Source organism: Daphnia magna, linkage group LG10 (genome assembly GCF_020631705.1).
Source record: "Daphnia magna isolate NIES linkage group LG10, ASM2063170v1.1, whole genome shotgun sequence".
Classification (NCBI taxonomy): Eukaryota; Metazoa; Arthropoda; class Branchiopoda; order Diplostraca; family Daphniidae; genus Daphnia; species Daphnia magna.
The window spans coordinates 7,102,194-7,114,689 of record NC_059191.1 but is presented as its reverse complement, the minus strand read 5'-3'; the positions used below and the strand labels follow the sequence as shown (position 1 = coordinate 7,114,689).

General features: G+C 40.1%; 2 protein-coding genes and 1 long non-coding RNA gene across 7 annotated transcripts; 1 reads left to right on the top strand and 2 right to left on the bottom strand.

The window, feature by feature from the left end:
- Positions 1-22: 22 nt before the first annotated feature.
- Positions 23-6,247, bottom strand: LOC116932020 (phospholipid-transporting ATPase IF-like). 3 transcript variants are annotated; one of them, XM_032939717.2, is made up of 24 exons: positions 6,107-6,247; positions 5,620-5,817; positions 5,063-5,281; positions 4,817-4,981; positions 4,599-4,751; positions 4,279-4,540; positions 4,133-4,214; positions 3,971-4,065; positions 3,765-3,884; positions 3,560-3,675; positions 3,342-3,503; positions 3,074-3,279; positions 2,754-3,000; positions 2,450-2,686; positions 2,261-2,394; positions 2,042-2,201; positions 1,875-1,977; positions 1,602-1,807; positions 1,347-1,533; positions 1,119-1,264; positions 957-1,060; positions 724-889; positions 442-656; positions 23-333 (listed from the first exon to the last, which is right to left on the bottom strand). In XM_032939717.2, the coding sequence occupies exons 2-24, from the start codon at positions 5,638-5,640 to the stop codon at positions 318-320; spliced, it is 3,522 nt and encodes a 1,173-aa protein (XP_032795608.2). In that variant the 5' UTR covers positions 5,641-5,817; positions 6,107-6,247; the 3' UTR covers positions 23-317. The 3 variants fall into 3 exon arrangements, 2 of the variants coding, with proteins under 2 accessions (XP_032795608.2, XP_032795607.2); XM_032939716.2 differs by lacking the exon at positions 6,107-6,247 and having other exon boundaries at positions 5,620-5,832; XR_004399273.2 differs by lacking the exons at positions 23-333; positions 442-656; positions 724-889; positions 6,107-6,247 and having other exon boundaries at positions 1,330-1,533; positions 5,620-5,832.
- LOC116932021 (phospholipid-transporting ATPase IF-like) lies at positions 5,896-12,470 on the bottom strand. 3 transcript variants are annotated; one of them, XM_032939719.2, is made up of 24 exons: positions 11,966-12,470; positions 11,800-11,892; positions 11,511-11,735; positions 11,265-11,429; positions 11,037-11,189; positions 10,724-10,958; positions 10,569-10,650; positions 10,409-10,509; positions 10,197-10,316; positions 10,010-10,125; positions 9,783-9,944; positions 9,509-9,705; positions 9,205-9,451; positions 8,897-9,133; positions 8,699-8,841; positions 8,486-8,645; positions 8,325-8,427; positions 7,966-8,171; positions 7,710-7,896; positions 7,499-7,644; positions 7,334-7,437; positions 7,085-7,250; positions 6,732-6,922; positions 6,232-6,527 (listed from the first exon to the last, which is right to left on the bottom strand). In XM_032939719.2, the coding sequence occupies exons 2-24, from the start codon at positions 11,830-11,832 to the stop codon at positions 6,488-6,490; spliced, it is 3,519 nt and encodes a 1,172-aa protein (XP_032795610.1). In that variant the 5' UTR covers positions 11,833-11,892; positions 11,966-12,470; the 3' UTR covers positions 6,232-6,487. The 3 variants fall into 3 exon arrangements, with proteins under 3 accessions (XP_032795611.1, XP_032795610.1, XP_032795612.1); XM_032939720.2 differs by lacking the exon at positions 6,732-6,922 and having other exon boundaries at positions 5,896-6,527; XM_032939721.2 differs by lacking the exons at positions 6,232-6,527; positions 6,732-6,922; positions 7,085-7,250; positions 7,334-7,437; positions 7,499-7,644 and adding an exon at positions 8,232-8,245 and having other exon boundaries at positions 7,816-7,896.
- LOC123476896 lies at positions 6,916-7,737 on the top strand. The gene is made up of 2 exons (XR_006651950.1): positions 6,916-7,146; positions 7,301-7,737. It is a non-coding gene; the product is annotated as an uncharacterized LOC123476896 (long non-coding RNA).
- Positions 12,471-12,496: the final 26 nt, after the last annotated feature.

The window sequence follows — 12,496 nt, the reverse complement described above, 5'->3', positions numbered from 1 at the left end:
AACTACGGTAGAAAAACTTAAATTTACTTCTATGATTCTCATTTATTGAAGGATTCAACTTTAAACAAAAAGTTTACGGTTCTACAAACACAAAAAATGTTTAAATCCATTTTGGATATTAATATTATCTTTATCACCACAGCAATACAGCGATTCACGATTTCATGAATTGACATGTGGTAGTCGTCTGCCTTGGCCATCCATCTAGTAGTCACTATTACGTAATGGTGACTTGGAGAGATCAACGATTATGACGGAAGAAGCTTTGACTAGGCTGGGGGATATCGCTTACGTCGAACAAACCTTTAATAGTTGCACTAAACTTCAAGAGGCCTGGATTCACATGGAAAATAATTATTAATATTTTCTTTCTATTAGCATGCAGTTCACTGACAAAGCGCTAATTGCGAGCGCACGAAACAAAAGGAAAGATCAACTCACCCTTCACAAGGTGTTTGCCCAATACTTTCAGTGCAAGTTTCGCGATGAGTTTGTAGGTTACTGGTCCGACGCGTTTCATAGGATGTTGGCTGGGGCCTCTCGTATGAAGAAGATCCGCGTTTCTTCGAAATGACAAACTTACCAAGACGTGATTGTGACAACAGCGAGTAAGTGCGGTCAAGTTTTTTCCTTACAATTTGACCAGGAGTGTGTCGCTAAAATATTAACGTGCATGATTGACACTGTATTTTATACAAACCTCTATTTTGACTTAAACCATACCTTGTTAACCAGAACACCACCACCCACCGAGTAAGTTTCCCAGACAGCAACAAGGAAATCCGGAAGGAGTGCAGTCACGATTGAAAAAAGCGTGAAGAGCCAAGCGGATCCAGTAGAGAGCACAGTTACGTAAACAAATAGCATCTGTTCATTATCCAGCGCATTGCTATATTTCAAAATATAGATATTTATTTATTTTCATTTAGGCTTTATTCATTTATGCTTTTACTTACAAGACAACTCCAGAATAAAGGAATGTAAGGCCTATGAATCCGATTATGGATATCAAAATAGAAAAAATGAATAGCGCTGTCCAATAACGAGATTCGATAGCCAACTGCAAAAACAACCATAGATAAAAATGATTTCAATAGAAATTGGCTGTTGTGAAATACCTTTATGCTGACGATAAAGATGACGGCATGATATATTAACGTCCCGAAACTCCAATAGTCTAACGTTATTCCGCTATCGAAAAACGCTGGGTCTGACTGCCACAGAAGCAAACACCCAAAGTAAACGACAATGGAATGCCAAACTCCTGAAAAATTAAATATTCTTATCATCATCTATCCAAAACAAGACAACAATGATAACAAAAAATACCGTATAAGTTTTATTACCCAACAAGTTCCACTTGAAAAACTGTCCCCAGCTCATTAGAGCATTTTTCGTAATATCTTTATAAAGGTGAAGGTGCTCGAGAAGCTGTGGCGCAGTAAAATTCTGTTCAAATAAACCGTAGATGAGGATTGGCAACGAGGTAAAAAGAATGTTGTAGAAGGTCAAAAAGTAGGGGTCGTAAACTGGCTAAAAGAGCGAAAAACGTCAGATCAATATTTGAAGTAGTTCACGTTGCACAAGAACCAAAGAAATACCTGAGTAGAGTACGCACTGTGGATAGTGAAGAAAACCACTGGCGTGATAAATGCTATGTTTTTGTAAAAGAAATACTGGACAAGGGAAGAAACACGCCAGTAATACCAATGACCGTGAACGAGCAAAACTTTCCGAAGAAATCGAAAACGGGCAAAGGCAAAATCAGCGCAACGAACTGCTTGACGTCCTTCTTTTCCCATTAGACCTTTACTCGAATAAATTTTGGTTCAGATTTTTTTTGCTTTGTCACATCAAGAATTTGTACCACACACCCAATCCAATATGAGCTTCCTGAATCATTGAGACATCATTTGCTCCATCACCAATGGCTGCAGTAATAGGCTTCCCAGGAAATCCTTTAACTAATTTTACTACCTTTAAAGAGAAAATAACAAGCAATTAAGCTAGTAAGTAACATATGAATGGAATGAGAGCTAACTTCGGCTTTTTGGATGGGCGACATGCGGCAACAAACGACAGCTTCACAGTGTCTGGCTATCTGACTGAACCTATCTCTGTGCTGCTTTAGAGCCACAGCTAAGCATTGACCATCCACTACCATGCCAAAATGGCGATCTCTTGTATCAATTATTTTCTTTCTGTTAACAAAAGTACTGGTTTTAGCTGTTGGGTAAATGTTTTTCATTAATTTACATACTCAAGGTTTTCCAAAGTTTCTTCAGTTTTCTCTGGGTCACTCAGAATTAATAGTTCTGTGCCGCGTTTGAAATGTCCGCACGAATGGGCGATATTCACGGCAGTTTCCAATTTATCACCAGTCAATACCCAAACCTACGAACAAGTTGATTGACAAATTGCAAGCACTGTTTTACGCACATGTAACAACCTTGATTCCTGCAGCTCTGAGCGATTCTAGTGTTTCAGGGACGCCGTCTTGTAGTTGATCTTCTACCCCTGTCGCTCCTAGCAACGTCATATGTGATTCTATGAGGTCGCACACTTCAGACACTTTTTTCTCTCTATCGGTTAGAGCCTGATGAGCTTGGTCCAGTTGAAAACTAATTTCTTCATAATCCTCTGCGGATAAAGGACGGACTGCAATCGCCAATGTTCGCAATCCCATCTAGAAAATTATACGACAAATAGTCACAAGCTTCAGTAAAAACATTCAAAACCGGAATAAGTGGCACCATTGCATAGTCTTTGATGTGGCTTTCGGTTTCGGAAACAGGTCCAAAGTCACAACGAGGCAGGATCGCGCTTTCAGCGCCCTTACACAGAAGCCAAATGGAGTCGTCCGGAAACTGGAGAATCACAGACATGCGTTTCCGATCAGAGTCGAATTCTAGCACGTGTAAACGACTATATAATCGTTCTTGACCTTGAAACAGAACTCTGCATATATCGTTGGTCTCTCCGCAATACACCATATCCAATCTAAACATCAACGGATTAGTTAACATGATCGTTAGGCCTAGTAAACATCTTTACGTAAGAAAATGAGATTAACCTTTGACACGCTTCGGCTAATGCTTTCTCATCTGGACTGGAGGCCTGATAATCATAATCACCTCTATGGAATTGAAAAGCCGTGTTTTCCATACCAGGTATGATTTCAGTTCTACTTGCTCTTAGTTTTTTCTTGCGTTTGTTGTTGCCCGTAATCGTGACTGTATGGCAAAGGGCCAGAGTGATAAGAAAATCTTCAACTTCCGCCTAAGAGCAACCATTAGCTAGATTGAAATACAGTGAAGGCCAATATTGGATTTAAGTTTTACCGAAAACTCTTCAACCCGTTCCAAACTAGTCGCACTATTATCAGTTGCTCTCATCAAAACGCAATCTTCTTCAATATACTTTGTACCTCCAATGGAGCACTGGCGAAATTCCATACAGTTCTCGGTCAAGGTGCCGGTCTTGTCAGTTAACAAGTATTCCACCTTTTACCGGATAAATGATTATTTGCATCTAAAACAGATATGGGTAACGAACATACTTGTCCCAATTCTTCGTTGAGATCAGAGGTGTTGCAAACGGCCCGTTCGTCCGCAACTGGGCAGTAAAGGTCATCGTCCCACACAAAGAAAATAGTCCCCAAAAACTTTTGCATTTCTAAAAAAGATGCATACCAATGTTTAAAGAACAAATAAAAAAAAAAGGCGCAAGTGTAAGAAAAACATGGGGCAAGCTGATGGACTTACCAAGAGTAACGTAGAGTGATATAGGAATGACGTAGTTGAAAATGATAAGAAATGATGCAAGATCCTGCATGACTCCACCGAAAGATGTTGGTGGCAGTTCACCGAGATAAAATGCGTCAGCTAAAATCAGAATAAATATTTAGGTATTCGTTCAATTGATAAAATCCTCAATCGGATGTTGTCTATATTAGACTGTGACAGCTTACCCAGATAAGGCTGTTTGGCGTATTTCTGTATTGTACACAGGGCAATTTCAAAAATCAAAAGGACCAAAAAAGCGAGGAGAAAGTAATTCATGCTCCTGCATATCCCGGAATAAAATGATTGCATGCAATGTCGAGAAATAAAGCTCAAATGAAAGCACTTACTTTTCAACGGTGGAGAACTTGTTGTTGGTCAGCAACGAGTTGAGACCTAGTTTTGTATCCTGTCCAGTATAAACGGCGCATCCTGACATTACCAATTTGTTTTAAGATATATTTCACGAGTTGTTGATTGAAAGTAATGTGCATACCGTAGACGAAATCTGTATCTTTCAATCTAGCACCTCGTAAAAGAAGATTATCTAATCCTAAGGAAGCCACTCCTCCGTCAGTATCAGAACTTGCCAGGAGTTCTGACGAGTCCTCTGGAGCAACTCTTGTCGAGTATACAGTCAAGGTGCCAACAAATTGGTAGAGATTCACCGTCGGCTGTTGATACTGAATGTGTGCCCTTAATCGATCCATTTTTTCTGGATCATTGAAATCGCGAGTCAACTTTGGGCAACTTTTCATCTAAATCACCAGATGATGATTACTGAACTTCTTTGCATAGAGTATGACTATATTCTACTTTATAATTTGTTTCGCCGTCCAGGTTAGCCGTAGTCAGGTAGCACTTTCCCTCAGCGTACGATGACGCCAACAGCACTAAATCGCAGGGAAAACTATCATCCTCTTCGATCCTGAGTACATCTCCTACGTGAATATCCTTGGATTTAACTTTCTGAAAGAAAAAGATCTCAACTGTTGTGTCATTTTACTTTGTTTGTGTGCGAATGCTCTACATACCTGTAACTCTCCGTTTCGTACCACATCAATCAATTGCTCATTAACCTGCCGATCATTTCGGTGCCTTAAAAAATCCTCGTAACCTTGTTTAACTGCCGTTACAACAACAACAAAGATCAAAGGAAGGATGCTGGTAATCGGACTAGTGGGGCTGTCGCTAACAATCTATCAGTATTCAAATGGTAAATATAAACGTAAATGGTCAAACGAGAAGAATCCACGAAATTGGACGGGTGTTGGGTATACCTGAATAATGGCTATGCAGAGGAAGTAGAAATTTGCGATACGTCGGAACTGTTCAAACAAATTTTTCGGCAGGAAGTTCAGCGCTGTGTACTTGGAGGAAACAATTTCATTATCACAGAATTTCTGGCGGTCGTACTCGGCTGGAGGACTAGCATTTTGAGGCACGGCATTCCCAACGAAGATAAACCTGTTAGCCGCCGCTTTCCTTGTACTTTGTCTCTATTGTCGGTTAACAGCAAGAAAAAGATTTTAAATTCTATTTACATTCCAGACAATTTTCTCCAGCTGAGAATGTTCTAGAATTTTACACATAAATAATAGAATGACTGCAACGATAATGAATAAAAGATTAGGGTGGATGTGGTTTTGTAGAGGAGATACGGGACCCGGTTTAAATAAGGTACAGCTGATGTCTATCACTCAGCACCGAACTTTCTTCCAAAATAGTTCATTACCGTGTCGAAATCATTAATATTAAAAGCACGTTTCGAAGGCGATGTTGTAAACGCAAATTGTTAAAGGTGAGATGCAAGCAACCAATAGAGCGAACGACTTACCCAACGACGAAAGTTTTCCATCAGGTTCGACAAGTCTGACGCGTTAAAAATTGCAGGAACGTTGTGGAGACACTGGCGACGATGTAAAGGGGCAGAATTGAACGATCGGAGCCTTTCGTAACGCTTTGTCGTTGGTTTATCATTGAAGAGTTCATCATCCGTCCTTATCTTATCTTTCGGTATTGTGTCCAGGGTTACCTGCATGCCAGTCAACTTTAATAGTTTTTAAATACGTAATGTAATTCGTTACCGGAGCGCCGCGGCAAAAAAAAAAAAAAAATCAAAGTAGTATGTATTGATTGTTGTAAAAAATCTGCATTTCGCCCCGACAAAAAAAAAACTGTATAGATATATGTATAGCACGTAAAAAAGGATAAACACAATTTTATACTATCTTAGATGGGAAGCACACGCGGAATGACAAGAGCAGTTATTCAAGGCACAACCAGTGGGGGCAAACAAGGCCCAACTTTTTGCTTTAACTTACCAAAACATTAATGGAACGAAATAAGTTGGTTTACCGGCGGGACGACTAGCAGTAAACGCGCGATCGATGAACATCAACTTACACAATTCTTGATCAAATCGTTCAATCAATCACCGGACTAATCAGTGAAAAGTGATTGGGCTTTTTTTTTTTCGTTCAGGAATGATCATTCTCACAGTAGATATGTCGCTGGGGAATGTACTTATTGCATTCGAAATGTGACCTTTTCCTGTGACTTGGCAAACGGCGATTGAACGTCAATGGTCGTAAATAATGGTGGAGAGTTGACACACGACCGGGACAGGCGATCATCCGGAAGAGCGGGTGTAGTACCACCAGTTGGACTCCACGACGTGGCCCAGGAAACCACTGTGACTGATGTTAGTGTCGATAGGTTGTGGTCGATTCGGCGTTGATACCTCTATAGCACACCACAAAAGAACGAAGAAAGCGAAGGTTTTCGTTTTAATTTCCGACAGAAAACTGTGAAACGTGATTAAAAGCGCGATCGTAAAAGCGTGTTTATAAAAGCGACGAAAGATTAGAGCGAGTTTTTTTTTTTAGTTTCCGCGTTCCATAGCCCAGAAAAAAAAAAAGCGTAATGTAGGTGACGACTAGTAATAACCCGTTCAATCTCGCTGAAGTTCTCCTAGCATTAGTCCTGTGAACACGGAGTTCGTACGACGCAGACTGATGCATATTCGGGTTGGACGCAGTCTGATCCAACGTCACTTGTAATTTGCCGCTTCGCGATTGAGAGAGCAGCGAGAACGTGCGGTCAAGCTGTTGCTTTAATGCTTGCCCGGGCGTGCATCGCTATTCAATTTGCGAAATTTTTAATTAAGCTTTTGTTTTTTCTTCTTTTTCTTTTCTTGTTGTGAAAATTAATCGAAGTAAACCAGTTGGAAAAACAACGCAACAACTTACCCTAAACGGAGGAAAACGGAAAGAAAGCAAACGAAAAACAATCAGTTTTACCTGATTGACAAGGACGCCTTCACCTGCGGAATAAGCTTCCCAGACACCGATGAGAATATCAGGTAAGAGAGCGACCACGACTCCGAAAACAATAAACAGCCACACAGGTCCGGTAGAGAGCATGTTCATGTAAACCCATTTTAAGGGCCCATTATTCAGAGCATCCCTATCAATAAAAACAATTGCATTATAAACACCTCCATTTGATTGAATTAGATTGCTTGGTAAAGAAAGAAGAAATCAACTTACACTGAGAACAAGCAATACAGAAAGGTGAGACCCATAAATCCGAACACGGAAAGCAGGATCGAGATCACAAACGGGGCAGTCCAATGACGGGATTGAAGCACCAACTATGAAGAAATACGAAACTGCATCTTGTGATCATTTCAGTTAGTTTTTTTTTAAGGATACCTTCAGGCTGACGACAACAATGACGCCATTGTAGACTAGTGTTCCGAAACTCCAAAAGTCCAAAATGAGACCACGTGAATCAAAAGGTGTCTCTGACTCCCAAAGTAGTATACAACCGAAAAAGATGACCACCGAATGCCAAAGACCTTAAATGAAGACATTGTAGAGATTAGAATGAACGACTATGGATCATTCAAGGCTTTTCACGCACCTAATAGAGTCCACTTGAAAAACTGAAACCAGCTCATCCGGGCATTGTTTGTAATATCTCTGTAGAGATGGAGATTTTCGAGCAGCTGACGTGAGGTAAAGTTTTGCTCGAGAAGACCGAAAATCAAAATAGGCCACGATGTGAAAAAAATGTTGTAGAACGTCAAAAAGAACGTATCGTAAATCGGCTGCAAAAGTAGAATGTTTGATGGTATAATGCCGGAATTTGCATGAAACCTGGATATTATACGACGAACCTGTGTTGAATATGCACTGAAGATGGCGAAAAAGACGGCTGGAGTAATGAAGGTAATGTTCTTGTAGAAAAAGTATTGAACGAGCGTAGAAACCCGCCAGTAATACCAATGGCCGTGAACGAGGAGCACTCGACGTAGAAAACGGAATCTTGCAAACGCAAAGTCTGAGCACCGGACTGCCTGTCGCCCTTCTTTGCCCATAATACCTACGGAACATAAACAAATTTAGTTTGCGAAACGGTGACAAAATCAAACAGAGAACTGACCTGGCCCCGAAAGGCTTGAATGAAAAGCAGAGAGAGTTAGAAGAATATGGGGTAGGTGTCAGTGTTAGTATAAATGGCAAATGTTTATCATACCGATTCCTACATGGGCTTCCTGGATCATTGAAACGTCATTTGCACCATCACCAATGGCCGCTGTAATAGGTTTTGACGAGAATCCTTTCACTACCTTCACAACCTATGCCGAATCCAAATTAATGACTGGTTGTCTTATTAACTTGGTAGATTTTAGGTACTTCTGCTTTCTGTATGGGAGACATGCGACAGCAGACAACCGTATTACAATGACTGCAAACCTCCGACAAAAGTTGCCTATGCTCTTTCAATGAATGGGCAAGAGATTCCCCATCGACGACGAAGCCAAAATTTTGAATCGGTTCATCCCAAATTCGACGTCTAACAGCCAGAAAATAAGTGGGTAAATAAATAGACAATTAAAATTCGTTTACCTTAATCTCCATAATGTCTCCTGACATTCTGCTGGCGAGGTTTGTGCCGTGAGAGTCAACAACTGCATTCCACGCTTAAAGTGACCACAGGAATAGGCGATGTTGATGGCCGTTTCTAGCTTGTCACCCGTCAAGACCCAAATCTGAAATACATTACAGTTCAGCCAATATGCATTATGAAAACGCTATTCTTATTACTTTGATCCCAGCCGCTCTGAGAGCTTCAAGTGTTTCTGCTACTCCGTCTTGAAGCTGATCTTCGACTCCGGTAGCACCCAGAAGTGTCATATCACTCTCAATGAAATCAAAAATCCGGCTAACGCACAACTCTCGATCGACCATCACTTGTCTCGCCTCATTTAACTTTTCCATCATGTCTGCATACTGATCAGATGTAAGCCGGCGGGCAGATACTGCCAGCGTGCGCAATCCCAGCTAAGTGAATATTGAGCATAACAGAATAAAAATTGAGAAGGCAAGATCCAACCGAGGCTAAGCAATCTTACAAGAGCATAGTCGTTTATGTGTTCCAGCGTTTGGTTGATGGGGCCAACAATACAGTTAGGCACTATTGTGCTCTCGGCCCCTTTGCAAACCAACCAGATACTATCATCTGGGAACAGGACAATGGTCGACATTCTTTTGCGATCTGAATCAAACTCGAGCACCTGAAGCCGGCGGTAATACCGATCTTGGCCAAACACAGTTAAGCGAATCAGACCATCTTCCTCCCCATGAAACACGATTCCCAGCCTTCAAAACAAATAAATAGATAAAAGATCAAAGGATATAAATGACGAGAACGATTACCTACGACAAGCTTCGACAAGAGCTTTTTCATCTGGACTAGATGCTTGGTATGTATAGTCAAAATGATCGGGATGAAAGGTATTGTTGACGTATCCTGGTAGAGAACTAACCACCTCCTCTCGCTTGCTACTGGTAGGGATGCTTACTTGGACCGTATGGCATAGGGCCAATCCCACGAAAAATTCTTCAAGATATCCCTACCATAAGTGTGATGGGTTAAGCATTATAATTTAAAATGTTCTACATAGTAAATAAAATGTGATGAATGTTTTACGGTGAAGTGATGAACAGGGTTAAAATGTCTGGCGCTGTTATCAAGAGCAGCAAAGAGGTCTCCTTCTTTTTCCATGTGCTTTAATCCAGCAATGGAACATTGACGAAATTCCATATTGTTTTCGGTTAAAGTGCCGGTCTTATCGGTAAAAAGATATTGAACCTTAAAAATTTTAATAGAAAATTATTTTTACATACTTTTAGAAAAAATAATGAAGGAAATCTCACTTGTCCTAACTCTTCATTCAAATCTGATGAATTACAAATCGGAATTTCTCCAGTGATTGGGCAACGCAATTCTTCATCCCAAGCGAAGAAAAGACTGCCGATGAATTTTTGCATTTCTGCAATCCCAAACATAAAAATAAAAAAGCTATTAAATTTCATTTTTGCATGAATTCAAAACATATTTTACCTAAGGTAACGTAGAGAGAAATGGGAATGATGTAGTTGAACACGACCAGAAATGAGAAGACGTCTTGTAACACATCTCTCACCGGGGCTGAATGATTGGCGTTCAAATACCATGCATCAGCTTTTGAAGGATACAAACGTCAATCAATGTCACGAGACTTTGAGGGGGAAAATAGCACAGTAAAGGAACACATTCGCTCTAGTCTTCATTACCTATAGTAGGCGAAAACCACATCTTGTACTTGAGAGCAGTGCAGACAGAAATCTCTATCACGAGAATTGAGAGAAAAAACAAGAGGAACATATTCATCGTCCTGGAAAAAAATTAAAAAATGTGCTACTCATCAAGTAATTGACATGTGTCATTAATTACTTTTCAACTGTTGAGAATTTATTGCTGGTAAGTTTTGAATTCTGAGCCATTTTTGTATCCTGTCCGGTGTAAACAGCGCATCCTGAGAAATGGGTATTAAAAAACTAATATGAGCGCTGAATTTGTTAAGAAACTAAAATGGTTAAGCAGGTCACCATAAATGAATTCAGTGTCTTTAAGTCTGGCGCCACGAAAGAGCGTGTTCTCCAATCCAAGCGACACTTTCGTCATCAGTTGTGGGTTCTCAATATCGGCATCACCAAAGATTTTTAAAGTTCCCATAAACTTGTAAAGATCAGGTGTCGGATTTTGACATTCGATGCACGCTGAAAACGCGGAAAGCTGTTCAGTAGTCTTCAGTTGTCTTGTTTCTTTCGGACTATAATGTGTCTAACAGGTAATATAATCAACAAGCGAATGATGTTAGATTTAACGTCTCAAAACAGTTTGGACTCTTTTTATTTTTACCTTCAAATTTGTTTCCCCGTCCAAATTGGCCGTGGTAATATAGCACTTTCCTTCATTATTTGATGTTGATACAAGTACCAGATCGCACGGAAAACTCTCGTCACGTTTTACACGCACAATGTCTCCGACATGTATGTTTTGTGACTGCACTTGCTGAAACAAAAGTAATTTTACCATGACATGTGATGAGTAATGTCTGAAAATGAATTAACTCCAAGGTAGTTATACCTGTATTGAACCTTGATGAACCACATCCACCAATCTTAAATTCACCTCTCTATCATTTCTGTGCCTTAGCCAATCTTCATACCCCTGCTTGATTGCAGTCACCGTTATCACAAAAACCAATGGCAGTGAACTCGTTGCAGGGTTTACTGGACTGTCAATGGACATCTGGGAGTTGGTTTAACAGGTTTAAAAGTTGAGCAGTATTTCATAAGTATTGAATAAAATATTTTAAAAAGTTGGACCTACTTGAATTATTGCAATGCAAAGAAAATAAAAATTGGCTATACGCCTAAACTGCTCAAAAAGGTTTTTCGGGATGAAATTCCATATTGTGTACTTGGCTGATACAACTCTGTTATCCACAAACACTTCACCCCTACTCGTTCCACTTAGGGCATTTTCTAAAGGTGAATGGACCTTCCTACCAATATTGATTGTTCGATTTCTAACCAAAGGAGTTTGCTTCCCTCTCTAAAGATACAGAGACATAAAAGACCATAGTAAATATTCAAATAATTTCAAATTACAGACTTACAATAAGACGATCCAAGTGGTTCATCCACCCCATACTGACACTGATGGCAGAAAGTCGGCATCAAGTCCCAACACTTCAGAAAATCACAGGGACCTAAGCAAAGGAAAAATTGAAATTGAAAGAGAGTGATCATTGTATAGACTAGGCTGGCTGAAATAAAAATCACCTTATGCATGAAAGCATGTAGCCTTGGCCAACTTTTGTGAGCAATAAAGAACTCTCTTATTTTCCAAATCTTACCAAACTTTCAATCAACAATATAACGGAGCGAAATAACGATCAATAAGGTGAAAAGAGTGCTACCGATAAACGTCGGCAAAAGGACAAAAGAGCACGTTTTTCCCCCACTACTAAACTCTCTCTTTCCTCGTTTCCTGCCAACAGAATTTGTAAAAACATGCGATCTACTCCGTTTCCATACAAAAAATGACGAAAGGGAGGTTATGAAAGGCTCTCTACACACTTGTTGAGCCACGCAACCAAAAACCGGAGCCAGGATATGTGTGTGCAACAATTGAGTTACTGTTACCGGCAAGAGTTACGAGCTGAATATACCCTTAAGATGCTTTTAATTAATGCAACGACGCAGCAAGATTGACGATAATTGACAATATACGTTCATTTCTTTTTTTTTCTCATAGCTCTTCAGTCTTGCCTGAGGCTGTTTTGAATTTCCTCTCAAGTCCAGCCGAACCGG